At 36.0% G+C, this 14,522-nt stretch overlaps 1 protein-coding gene across 1 annotated transcript in view; it reads right to left on the bottom strand.

The window, feature by feature from the left end:
• Positions 1-14,522, bottom strand: part of dnc (phosphodiesterase dunce) — a 352,460-nt gene that overhangs the window by 333,907 nt on the left and 4,031 nt on the right. The window contains exon 2 of the mRNA XM_069129701.1: positions 638-865. Coding sequence (XP_068985802.1) covers positions 638-720 — 83 coding nt within the window. The 5' untranslated portion in view covers positions 721-865. The remainder of the gene's footprint in view (positions 1-637; positions 866-14,522) is intronic.

The following is a 14,522-nucleotide window of genomic DNA, read 5'->3' as shown; positions in this document are numbered from 1 at the left end:
TGCTCTGAACATTTTTTTCATTTCAAGAGTAAGAACCCGTTTATTGCATAGTTGAAGCTCTGAGCTTTTTATGGGGAAACTGGTAAGATTTAATTTTTTAACGTAAGACTTTAGGAAAATATGCAGAATATAACTCATACTCTAAAACCAGTTTATAGGTGATTGCATTTTAATCACCAAATCCCATTGCTTGCTCGGTACACTACCGGTAACCCAAACCCAATTATCTCACCTCAGTTGTTACCGAAGCTATAACACAATAAGTGGCCCAAAATTTATTTCATTAAACACTAGATTTAGAAAGTTGTGAACTATCTATGAAGTATGTATAACAAAGTATAATCTATTAATTTTATGCACAATTTAAAATCTATCGAAACGACGAGTTCTATAGTTCCAGTGTGACAATCAATTCAAAATACGACCACAGGAATAAATCAGCGAAAATCGAAACGATAAATGTAAAATCCATCAAAATGACAGATATGCCACTTTTACTTAAAAATTGAAATTACAATCTAAAGTTTCTCTTAAAAATCTCTTTTAAATTGGACACATAGCAAAGAATTAGCCAAAGTAAAAGTTTCGAATCCGACTGTTTACCTGCATCTAAACCAAACTCAAGTCACGTACTCACCGAACGTTGGCCAGAGTGTGTCTCCTGGACCTAAAATTGTGGTAGCCCCGTAGCTCACCGATGCTGCCCTGTTCGGCCTGCATCCTGGCCTGTGCAGTTGCAGCTGCACTGGCGATCACGTGGTGCTGGTGAGTCGGTGCACCTGTCGTGGTGATGCTTCTGCGCGATCGCCAACCCGTTCTGCTGCCACCACCGCCACTCGGGGTCGGCGATTTCTTCTGATATGGTCTACGAATCACCACACGCCAACGAGTTCCAATTTTACGTCTAGCTTTTGGCTATCGCGAGTCTGGGAAACGTTTGCTTGGTCAGAGATCACGCGCTCCTCCATTCGACGACTCTTTCCCTTTTGGATATTTTCATTTATTTCTTCTTTTGCTTTCCAATGTAATTTGGGAGTAGTGAGAGATTGGGATAGGTTGGATTTCTCTATTTGCTATTCAAATGATATTTGCTGTTAGTTCGTGATGAAATTAGTAATAAACTATCGATTATTAATGATAATTAAGTTAGCGATGAACCTTGTTAGTGATAACGAGGTCACTGATTAAATATCACCTTTATGAACTGAATTACATTCTTTATAGTGTTCACGATTATTAGTTTAATAAATTGTTACTTGTTAGCGATATATTGACGCACTATGACTAATAATTATATTGGAAGTTAGCCATAAGACTTGTTAGTGATAACGAGGTCACTGATTAAACATCACCTTTATGAACTGAATTACATTCTTTATAGTGTTCACGATTATTAGTTAGAGAAATTGTTAGTTGTTAGTGATATATCGATGCACTACGACCAATAACTATATTACTTTATGACACTGATTTGTCACTCTGAATCTGGATACTTTTAATTACAGTATTATTCTCATCACACCGAAGTGTCGTTTGCGTCAAATGAACGATAAGTACAATTTCAACAAAGTAAATCCCCTATAAAAGGAGGGGCCGATAAGAGCAAGAAGAAAAATATTCTAGTTTAAATTTGCATAACTAGGCTTCGGATAAACACAGAGGAAGAACTTCTATTTGTCAGTATATTTCTTCCTTAAGAGATCTAAGAAACCCAAGGGATCGATAAAATTGTTTACACGAAAGAAACACAGAAATGTCGTGAAAGCAATTCACGGACAAGCTATATATACCATTTATATATCGTATTTGCTTAGAAGTAAGAGGATTCCCAGGTATTAATGCAACCGAGGCCCTCGTTGATTAAAGGATCGTGCTCGAGAATGCATCGATGTGCCCAGCACATTCATGAAATATTCATGAACACCACGGAAAACTCTCTGTTGCGTCTGCCGATCGCTGTTAAGCACGTTATGCAAACGTTTCGTACAAACAACTCTTTGCGAAGAATATTAATCTAACCTGGACTGATCGTTTCTGAATTATCAGCGACGAAATTTCACACGTCAGATCTTGTTCGCGCTTTAATTCCCATCAAAACTGTCAGGCAAGAGGAATTTATACAGTTAACCTCGCTCTGAGATAATGTCAGGGGTCTAGATAATCAGCGAAGACCTGCAAGGCAGATACTCTGTTTTTTCGAAGTTCTGATAAGAAAGAAACGAAATGGGATGCAATCTCGTCATCTATCTGACCTAGTTCTGGCTTTTAAAAGTATTCGAAATTGCCTTAGTCAATCGCCGTTAAGGTTAGGAACATAACCTTATCTTCCATCGCTTGAACTGATCCTGTGCATCTGAAGTTTATACGAATCCGACGAATCTAATGAAATACTCCAGCATTTTTCTTTTGCTATGAAACGTATACATGATAGAGCTGTCGTGGAAACAGCGTTTCCTCTTCGAAGAACAAGCAGATGCTGGTAAACACTATAAACCCGAGTGGCGGCATCTGTCATGCTAATAACGTGGCTCTATTCGAGGTCGAGATCGAATTCAACGTGCAAGCGCGTTCCATACGTTTTGAATAAACACGCGTGGCCGGCGCTCGGCAAGAGTAAATATTTCCATTGCAGCCTGGCTTCTCTCTCTTAAGCTTCGCAATATGGTGTTCTAAAGAGAGACAGAAAACTTGGTCATCGGCCAAAAAGTCTACGTTAATCTCTGTAGCTTAATCGTCTTCTGAATGAGACATCTGTCTAAACAGTAACATCGGCTCTATATTTTTTCAAATTGCTCTATAAATGATGTATACCTATTTTTACTGTCATTTTAGGATCATGTTTATACAGGGTTTGATATTTAACGTTTCAGGATCCACCAATTTATCATAGTGTTATAAATACACTGATTTCTTTAAATGTCAGAAATATGATAAAACGTAGATGCTGGAAACAACGACGAGGAAGATATCAAGTCAATCTTTGAGAATCTCTTTCGCAGTTGCAAAGTTAACCGAATTTCATAATGTGAATTGATTGAAAGAAATTTCGAATGAAATGTTGCGTTAAAGCAATCGGTTAAATGGGTTAAATAGGAATTCAAATTTCGGGCCAATCTTCAAACATCTTGTATACTTCTTCAAGCAAAATTGCAAACTTTTCAAAATATAATTTTACACGATTTCCTGAACCTGTCTCGAATTCAACTGCCACCAATTAAAACCCAATCAATTAGAAGCGCAACTAGTACCAAAAAATGTTAAAAATGATCGATCGGTTGTGTCTGTGTCTCACGAAAGTTCGTGCATTTTCGACAGTTAGTTCTGCTCGTGTTTTACAAAGTCATAGTCGTTAGAAGATTACAACGTTACCAGTTTACCTCTGAAGTCATTCGAATCGCTAATTCCTAAAGCAATCTCCTTTCCGAGATATTCTCCTTGGTTTAATGCGGTTATTTCCATCAATGGAAGCACGAGACTATCGCGTGAGTGTTTGGTACAGCATCAGACGTTGAGCTATCGCTCGTTGTGCGACGCTTTTCGACGCCATTATCGTGCAGTTGCACCTGACACGTTCCATCCTCAACTGGGGTGACGACGCCACGTCGTTGTCAACTGGTAAATGAGATAACATCGAACCTAGACGCAAATAACCACGTTTATCGGCGTGTGCTTTGATTTTCGATCAGACATCAGGGATTCAACCGCTGAAGAAAGTAGTATTGCGAGGATTAGATGGAATCCTTTGAAGCATATTATGCTTTCTGAGGATGTACCAGTCGTCCTAATTAAAATGAGGAATTTTCGAGAAATTCTCTTCCGATAACGTACATGTTCATGTGTCTTCTACAGGTTTAGAACCATCAGGCACGTAGCATATGCAGCGGCATCTAAAAGTGTAACGCAGTAATAAGTTTAAAAAAGTTGTTTAGCTAAACTTGAAGTTTATCGCTGCTGAATATCCTAATAGCGACATCTAAAACCAAGAGATGGTACTTTGTTTGGAAAAGGAACTTTTAGATGCTCTTAATGTCTTGGACACTTAGCTAGGGACATCTAGTGTCATGAAAGAAATACTTTCCCACTTGAAGTTAAAGCTTCTCTACAGACTTCTCCACTTAGACACTTTTGCTTGGTCCATAAAAAGGTAGATGAACTGGTGGTCAAAAGTTTGGAACTACTATATTTTAGTATAATTAATGGGGAGCAAGATGTTTTTAGCTGGATGTAGGGATAGTTTATAGTTATAGTCATGGACTAAAGTTCCCCTATCACCGCGATCGATTTTCTCTGGTACTTCCAACGCAGGCTCGCAACATCAACAGGTTGCAACGCGATGCAAAGTGAAGCAAAGACACGAGAGTCTCTGCTGACTCGAGTGTCTTGAGTGCATTAGCCCATATCACCAAAGAAGATCCAAGAATGAATTTTCTTGCGATAGAAAAATTTGGACTGTGGTTTTACGACTTAATGAAACAAAAAAGTGAACATTTAGCCTTACGATCTAACCATCTACTATTATAGTAAATGAGCGACCCTAATTTCTATATATAATCTGATCCGAAGGTAATGAAGTCATTCATTGTAACTTAAATTGCTAGCCCTGATAAAAAGGAAATAAATTGCTATGAATCTTGAGCTAAAAACCCCAATCAAACCTGAAAAATCCCATTTTTGGTCTGAATCGTATGATTTCGCGTTCTAATTTAGCTATCTTCGATTAGTGTCGTTAACACGTCGTTCATATAATATTCGTACCATTCTCGTAAGACATGTTCAACACAGACATGACACAGATCAAAACTCTGTATAGAGACTGTAATGGCAAAATTCTAAATAATAGAGAACCAGTTTCTTAGAGCTTGAAAATCCAGACACTATGATGTGAGTTTAGACACCATGAAAGCTTCAACTTGATAGCAACATTTGCCACGTCCATCTACATCAACTCGTCTGTTTATTAAATCCACTCTAGCCTAATACCGCCGCGTGGATCTCGCGACTGACGACGAGTGTGACCCAAATACCAGGATTCAGTCATCCATCGAGTCACGCGATGACGCAGGAACAGACATGCAGAGGGAAATGATACCATAGATTCTGAATTCACCCGAGGAAATGTAGATGGAATACTGAAGTTATGGCGTAGCCTGGCTGGGATTTGTTCAGCTAGGTTAGGAATTCCAGGTGCTCCAGACACCTGTGTCTATTTAACTTACAAAACCGTACATTTAAGTACCACTCTTAAACAGACACGTACGAACTCAAGATTTGGATTTATCGAGGGAAATACATTTATTATACCGAATATTACGCTATTATTAGATTAGAAACTTTGTTTAAATTTTCTAACCTCGCATAAGGTAGCTCGGATATAAGCAACGTTGAGATGTAAGATAGGTTAGTTGGAAGAGAACGTGCACGTAAGTATAATAAGGTGGATGGCATGTTTGATAAGATAGGTGATAAAATAGGTGTATGGTCTAGTTAGCAGAGAGAGGCTAGGAAATTTGAATCTGGTTTTAACAGAAACGGAGAGAGTTCTGAAGCGTAACCTCTAAGCCAAAATCGCATTTAACCTAACCTCAAAGACATACTAAAGACGAGTAATTGGCGAATGCACCAAGTTTGCTTCCGATCTCATCAAACTGTCAACCAATAACTCAACTGCAGAGAATTTCTTACTGTCGGCTACGATTTTAGGGATGACAGATAGGCGAGAGCCGAGATTGTCGATGACAGGAAAATAGCCGCGTTAAGTCGCGTTCACACGTGTTACAAACTCGGAAGGACATCGTTTGAAGCAAATACGTTTGTATATGCGACGCGAATGCCACTTTAATGAACGATCACCTCTAGCTAGGATAATTATACGCGATTCGTTTCAAAATTAACCAAGCCACCGAGTTTATAACGCGGAAGGAAAGCTAGGCTAATAATACGCGACATTATTTATACGGAATAGGGATCGAGATCACGTGTATTTGCAGAGTTACCATTCATCGCAGAGTATCGAAAGTGTCGATGAGTCTTGGTCGTCCGTGTATGGATTTATTTACCTCGATTGTTAATTATAGTAGTAGTACCTCGTGATTGTTATTTATAGGCATCAATTATTACGAGGGAATTTTTAATTGTGGAAAATCTAGTATACTTGAACTCTGCATGGCAATATTCAAACTCACAGTAATAATATCCCTTACGTAATATTGTAATAAAAAAAATCATGACGATAATAAGAATCATTGAACTGAATTTTCCTCTTGCCCTTGCATTCTCCACGGAAAATTGATATTTTCAAGAATCCCCTTCGCTTAAAGCAAATTCGCTTTAAAGTCGACGAGCGATACAAACAAATTATTGCAAAGGCATTGGCGAATTTTTCAACAGGTTCACGAGAGACAGAAATTTAATAATAATTCTTAAAGAACGTCTCGGTCGTTTGAAAGGCGAGTTTCCAACGAAGACGAGGGGAAACGTTCGTTACGCGTTTCCTTCTAGCGGCAGTTGTGCCGTCGTTTTACGTCGGACGATTGAAAGAACAATTTTAGACCGAGCATAGAAAAAAGCACGTGGCAGTTAGGAAGACGGCTGTATAAAACGGCAGCGTAATGTAAATTCGTTTGGCGAGAAGAATGGAGGGACGGGAATAACGCGCGGTGATAAAAGCGCGGTGGAAAGGTGTTACGATTAAAAAACTTCTCGTCATGTGAATAAAAGCCGCGTGCCGCGCATATCAAGTTTAAACAACGAAGAAAAACTGGTTGGTACGGCCAGGAAAAAATATCCACTTTTGGGAAGAATTCGACATACAAATCTGTTCAAAAGTAGGGGAATTGTTGTTTGATTACGTAAGCCGCCAGTCGTATAATCGATGACAGGCCGATTCTTCGTGAAAAACTAAATGGAAAACAAATAGAATAATACTTTTTTATACGAATAATACTTTTTTATGCTTCATTTTTTCAAAAAATTGAATATAAAAAGAAATAATCGAGTTATTTACGTATTTCGATTATTTGCGTTAAGACCATCGTTAGTATGGATCGTTAAATACTTTTGAAAAGATATAAAAAACGTAAATCATGATAGAATTTGTAAAAAATAAAAGTGCATGCTTTATGTTTCAACAAATCGCTATTGATAATTTAATTTACAAGAAGAGATTCAATTCAAAAGTTACGAATTGTTGTCGTATTTTCAAACGAGAACGCACAAAGGTAAAGCACGTAGAAAAATCGCATTGCAAAAGAAAAAAAGGAGTATAAAAAATAATACCAAGAGGAAGAAATAACGAAACACCGCCTTTTTTCTTTGCTTATTTATTGTATTTTTCATGCTTTTCAAGAAATTCGGATTTCTGGCCTGATGGAAAATTTCCCTTTTATGTTTAACCAGAGATATAAACGCGGTTGCGTATGCCTGAAAAGGATCGAACGAATGTGTGAAATATTCGATTGCATCCTTTCAGTCAGAATTTTTGGAAAAATGAGTTTCCAACGCCAATAATTGCTTCGAACGTGACATTCCTCGTGTTTCAGTGTCACCATTTTTCTGTGTAAAACGAAATTCGTTTCAAATTTACCTGATAACCGGGCTGTTAATATCGAGTAATTGGAATTTAAAGTGCAAATTAATTACATTAGCAATTACAGAATGCAATCAATGAATGAGAAATACAAACGTTAAAAAAATATTAAAGAGACTCGTATTTCGTTTGGTCGGGTAATTCATTTTTGTACTGTTTGTTCGTGAAAGCTTTTCATAATGCAGAAAATTAATTTTAGATTAACTTTCTAATTTAACGTTCATTAATGGAAAATTACGGCAATGGTTAAATGAAAAATAAATATATAGCAAAAAGTGAATAATTAATTCTTTTTAAATTCCTATAGCAAATTTATACTTATAAAAGTATACTACTGAACACATAATGTACACTTCGTAAAGAAGAACATTCGTTTCAAACGTATCTTTCGATCTTTTCCTTTTATAAGCCAAATAATTGCGACGAAATAAATAAATGACTGAAAAATAAAAAATAAATAATTTTTATAGAAATCCCATAGCAAATTCATGGAAGCGCATAGCGGTGTAAATTACCGAGAAGGCGCGATATCGAAAAGGACCAAGTTTAATCTCATAAAATAGGTTACGTACATATATAACCCTATCGATTCTGTATAGCACACATGCACCATGTCACATTTTCACCCTAATTTTACAGTTTAACTTTATCCCATGTAAACCTGTCATTTGCACACTGCTGACGTATGATCCTTGAAAGAAGATAGCATATCTTAGAAATATGAAAATCGTTTTCCTCCTGCAACATTTAGAAATCTCTCCTGTATATCTTTGCTTCTGATCTTATTCTCTTCTTTTCGCGGTATTCTTTTTTATATCGTAAAAAATTCTTTTTTAGATTTTGTATGTTTTCTTTTTGGAATATTTTTTTACTTTTGAATATTTTTCTGGATATTCTAATTGTAATTGTGACGTCTTTGGTATATTAACGTCAACGTAGGATCACATATCATTCTTTGCTTTTGATACATGTAATTTAATATAATTTTATATTTATATATTCTTATATACAGGGTGGTTGGTAACCGGTGGTACAAGCGGAAGGGGGGTGATTCTACGTGAAAAAAGAAGTCGAAAATATAGAATACAAATTTTTTTTTCAATTTTTCCATCGAGACAACGATCTACAGTGAGATCCGTTATAACGTACCTCACGCGTACCGAGCAAAAATTCAAAGTTGATTTTTTCGAAAACAAAGCTTCAAACGAAAAATTTTTATTCTATATTTTCGACTTCTTTTTTCGCCTAGAATCACCCCCTTTCCGCTTGTACCACCAATTACCAACCGTCCTGTATAATTTAAAGTAATTTTGGTACATGTTTCTCCGTGACAACGCGTTAAATATAATGGAGAAGTGGATTTGAAAATTGATCATAAATAATAATATCAAGTTAGAATTAAACGAGGACAAATGGTTAATACGTGAAACGTTGAAATTAATGAACTTGATATGTCTTGTGCAATGAATTTATAATTTGAAATGTCAATTACAGACGCACAAAGTACAAACGTGTATTTTGAATTTGGTTGAAATACTATTAGAAAAGACAGAACGTTACACGCAACCTTGGGCGTGATTGTATCAATCTGCTAATTTAATTTAAGACTCTGTCATGTCGTGGAGGCAACTATACCACTTGCACGCCCTGCAAAATGTCATGAAGCTAATCGCCCTGGGCTGACATTTCCAACGGTTCTATTTAACGTAACAAAATAAGATTCCTCGTGGAATCGGAGCTTCGACCCAGATTCTCGGAATCTTACAATTTCAATTTCCTCAAAAATTCATCATTTATCCCTGGTTAACAGGAAAATCAAGGAATTCTAGATCAAACGACGAAAGTCTTCGTTTTTCCAGAGATTATAAATAATTTCTAATCAACTCGCCAAACAAACTCTATAATTCTTGATGAAATTTCATGGAATCTCGAGTTTCTCGTAAAAATTGTTTATTCTTCATATTGTTTTTTTATTTTTATAATATTTTTCATAAAGAAATTCGTCGGTTTCTATAAAAATTCTACAAATAAACCATCACATTTCACACATCGCCTCGTCAATTCCGACTTAAATCAAACAAAACAGGATTCTACGTTTATTACAAAAATCCTAAACTTAAAGTCGATATTCCAGCGGTTCCGGTTTTTTAACCAATTATTTTAACCGATAAGCTAACTTTTATACGATAGCAGAAAATTCTACCTGAATGTTAACTTTAAATTAGCCTTGGATCTCGATAATTATACAGCCCAATCAACTTCAGCTGCGACGATTGAAACGAAAGGAACCTTCGGCCATTTTTATCGCCTGAAACATTTCACGGCCCGTTTAACAGCTGCAACGGCAAGTCAAAGACCTGGAAAAGTATGGAACAATGTGTCCACACTCGCGTCATTCTTCCAGCGGCGTAAACGCATGAAAAGGTCCCTGAATCGACGGATACTTTCCTTTCGTGAAAAACCTGGCTTTCCCAGACTCCGCTGGAACAACAACAGCCGGAAATTGAGTTTATTTTACGGTAGCGAATGCCCGACAATAGCTTTCGTTTTTCCATTGGGAAATCTGCTTCGTTACACATCGCGCTTCCGAATGAGGATTGGCATTTCGTTTACTCTATGACAGTTGTTTTCGCGGATTTTTGCCAGACTGCTAAAATATCCAAGTGATTTATGGTTTCTACTAACCAGGATTAAGTAATTTTAAGACTTTTGAGTAAAGAATTTATCGGCGAACAACGTTTTATGAGAAATTTAATTGCAGCAGAAAATTATCGAGCTGCGAAAATAACTGCGAAACGGACAAGAAAAATTGTGAAATAATTGAGATGCGAAGTAGTTGAGGCAGCAGACAAAGTGTGTTATGTGAGTATCATTCGCGTGAGTCGGAAGTTTTATCGATAAACAAGCGAGCTTTGGTTAATGGCCCTCCCAGGGGTTTTTCTTCCTTGAAGAGATACCGACAGTAACTCTATTGAATTTCCTTCGGGTTCTGACATGTTGTTTGCAACTTTCAGGGAATGGTAAAGTGAAAGACGATGGTTGGAGATATGCCTTTTGTCCACGAATTTGATCGATATCCCTGTTTGTATCATACATAAATTTCAGATTCCTTAGTATATCAAAGGCTAACTGTAATGTGCTTGGATATGTACTATTTTTGATATATTTTAACATAAGTAGTTTAATATCTCGATATATTTTAATAGAAATGGAAATTATAGCTAAACGTTAGGAAATCGAAAGCTGAGAGTAAAATATTTCAGTATGTTCTATTATAGAAATATTTGTTAATTTATTTATATATTTTGTGTTTTAATATCAGCATTTTTCTATGTATAATATTCGCATATTATATGGTATTTTAATATTTAGCATAGTATAATATAAATTTATATTTCAGTAAAAATCAAACACAAATTTAATTCTATTTTTATTTCTAACTCAGATATAAGCTAAAATCTAATTTAACTCCAAATTAAAATTCTACAAATAATACGAAATTAGATATAATATACAGTAAATATCGGACTAATATTTTTTTTAAGAATTTTCTCTAGTCTCAAACTATTTTTTAAAGATATTAAAAATTTCAGGTAACGTGGCTATAGCGTTTTCGGAAAATTACGAGGATTTCGTTGATATTACCAGGTTTCAAAATGGCGAAAAAACTTCTGTAAAGAAAGCGATCGTTATTTATAATGCATTTTTTTCCACGTCCATGGACTTACTGGCCCGAGTTTAAACACAGGCAAAAGACGAAGAACACGATTTACTTCTTGGCGAAAGAGGATTAAGGTTCATGACTTTCATCCCGGTCTGAAATTTTCCAAATCCTTTTTCTTCGCAGACGGAAGAAAAGACACAAAAAGGACATTCCGAAAGATTGGAAGTAGCTTTCCGCATTTTTACAGAATTCCCAGTAGAAGCTTTTTCATTCTTACAATTTCGTTAATAGCGTGTACATTATTAAAAGAAATTTCATAGAGATGTACAAAGATATTTAAAAGAAAGATCTTTCAATTATTTCGTTAATTTTGATCCTATCGATCATCGCCTGTTTAATTTTTATCCTTCACTTCACATTTATAAAATCAAATTTCTCGACTTCGTGCATTTTTCATATTACGAAAAGCCATAATTCTAACGCAACGTATCACGGACGCCATAACAGAGTTAAATTGCCGAGTTAAATTTGAGAAACTATTCAAATCAATTTAATCAAGCTCCGATACGCAACCAATAACATTCTACAAAGTATTTAAATCAATTTAACCAATTTACCAACACGTCACTGAGCATAGCAATCCATGGGATTACAATAATCTCGTTAAAATCTCGTTAAAAGATCGTTAAACCGCTGAATGGCTGGCAAGAAAAATCCCTAACGTGACCTAATCCATTTTTAATCTATTCTGTCCACCAAAAGAACTTGGACAATGGGTTCGTCTAAACCAATTCCTGAGGACCTTGTATCCAAGACGTCTTGGTAATCCAATATGTTTTGCTGGATATCCATTGCCGATAACCATTAACGCAAAACCGATACCGGATCATCATTAGTGGCAGGTCAATACGAAGTGAGGGAGGGACGTCATAATCAGGGCTAAGCAAGCAATATCGAACAGGCCATTTCCTCCTGAGCCTATACACGCATGGACACGCGTATACTGTGTAGGTGACGTTCGATGAAAATACCAAGAAATAGGAATTTCTGATTGATTGCTACACCGCGTTCTTATGCATTTACGATAAATTTAAGAGTGGAAAAATCCAGGGAATGCACATGACTCACATAGATATGTAAAAGATCGAAAGTGGAATAGTGAGACATAATTTTCACCAGACGAGACAAATTACTCTGTAGCTTAGATCCTTTTATCAGGTTGTCCGGAAAGTGTCTTTCTTTCGCAGACACGTCTTTTACAACGATGCATCTTTACACAAACATGAAACCTAATCTGTCGAACGTTGTGATCTTTAGTTTGATAGTACAAAATGGATCATACGTAATTCGATAAAATAATATAAAACGGAAAATGTCGTGCGTCCGTTATTTCCTTACAGAACGAAAGAAACTTTTCGGACGACCTAATAGACCTCTCTGTGAATGTATGAAACTGTATAAAAATACTCAGTTTGTTAATTGAAGGTATAAAACGTCTGTCTAGTTATTATTCACGCCGAATAGTGGAACATACGCAAGACCCTGATTTTAAGTAGTTAAGATAGCGCAGGAAGTGTGATGGCAGAATTTACAATATCCGACGACCGGATCGAAGCACCAAGCATGCCTCCTTCTATCTCTTGAAAGAGAGAAAGACAGAGTTCCTTTAATTTCAAACCTTTCCTTCCAATTCTGGCATTTCACGTTTCCTCCCTGCCACTGAATTTTATTTCCGGTTGGTAAAAGCTTCCTTGCAGCTGGACTTCGTTTTCAGTGGAATTTTTTGTCTATTTGTCAGATCTTATGTTCGGCAACTATAATGATAAGTTCTACTTCAATTTCTTACGAATTTATTCTTGCATTTTTGTATCTTACGCGTTGCGATTAATAAATTTCACCATTGTGCGTAAAATTCTGTAAAAATGTAAGAAATCGGAAAATCTTTCCGGGCGGACCAAATTCGATGACCAGAGACTGTGTCTGCTTAAAAGGCTTCTCGAGTAGAAAAGAGGGATTATTGATAGTTATACAAAGGATTATAGTTCAGAGTATGATATAAGTGGAGCCTTTGTGAGGGAGAAGTTTTTAGCGTGCTTGGAATTGGGTTCACGATGAATTTCAGATACTTGGAATAGGTAAGAAGTAATTTTAAATCCCTCAAAGGTAATGGCGTGGCACGCAGGATCAGCTAAGAGAGAATTCTAGGAATTATATCAGTGAGGGAAGCGCATTTATATTCAAAGCGGTTTCGTTATCGTGGAAACTTCTATTTGATGGCGTTATAACTAATTATTATCATTAGCGTTGTTAATAAATATTAAGAAATTTGTAATATAATATGAGTTCTAACATAGACGTGTTTCTGGTATTTCGTTCCTTTCGGTCTTATTAGATTTGTGTTAGAAATGCAGCAAGAAATTAGAATAGAGAAATTAAATTATACGAAGAAACAGAATACAAATGGAGCCAGATGCTGAATTTTCCGATAGTTGGTAATAAATTATAAAATTAGCGACACCTTGCTGTACATACAAATGCTTCTCAATGTGTCTCAAGTGTATCTAGTTTTTTAAAAATAGCACTATTATCGTTCCTATATATTGTTAGTATATTAGAAGATCTAAAATTTAGAACAATCTTGTAAAAATGTTTGTTGGAACACAAGATTGCGGAAATTTCAGTTGTCGTAAAAATCTCGGTGACAAATGATGCTGTTATCGCCATCCTGGAGGTATATTCTTATCAGAGAACAGCGAATTTCCGAGAGAAAACCCATCTACGGACAAAGGAAAATAGATTTTCGATGCTCAGACCCCTCTATCAATAAACCTCCCTTCAAATTCGTAAATCATTTTCTTCCTCTGAAAGATTAATCCCACCACCTTACTCCTCGATCATGTATTAAATAATTTATTATACATGTAATTCAATATCTCGCAAATATACGCTCTCCTCGAGGAATTCTGTTCTTCGAATTCATATCTCAAATATAACCAACAAAATGTCAAAATCCATCTAATTTTATTTACGATAATTAAATGAAATAAAAGAAATTACTGTATTACAATCAGATTGTGGATAATTATATCAATTCATATTCAATGAACAAACTGGAGCCTCAAGAAAGGCTCCTAATTTTGCCCAATTTCTAGGAATTCTCATATCCTAACCTCTAAATCAAGAGGATGGCGCCACTATCGATCTGTCATTGCTCCTCCCAATTGTTAGAGACAACCCATAGTTATTCTCCATCCGCTCGTAATTCAACATGCT

This window comes from Bombus flavifrons, chromosome 16, assembly GCF_040668555.2.
Source record: "Bombus flavifrons isolate JBK064 chromosome 16, iyBomFlav1_principal, whole genome shotgun sequence".
NCBI classification, from domain to species: Eukaryota; Metazoa; Arthropoda; class Insecta; order Hymenoptera; family Apidae; genus Bombus; species Bombus flavifrons.
The sequence above is the reverse complement of the archived record's forward strand: the minus strand, read 5'-3'. Positions and strand labels throughout refer to the sequence as shown.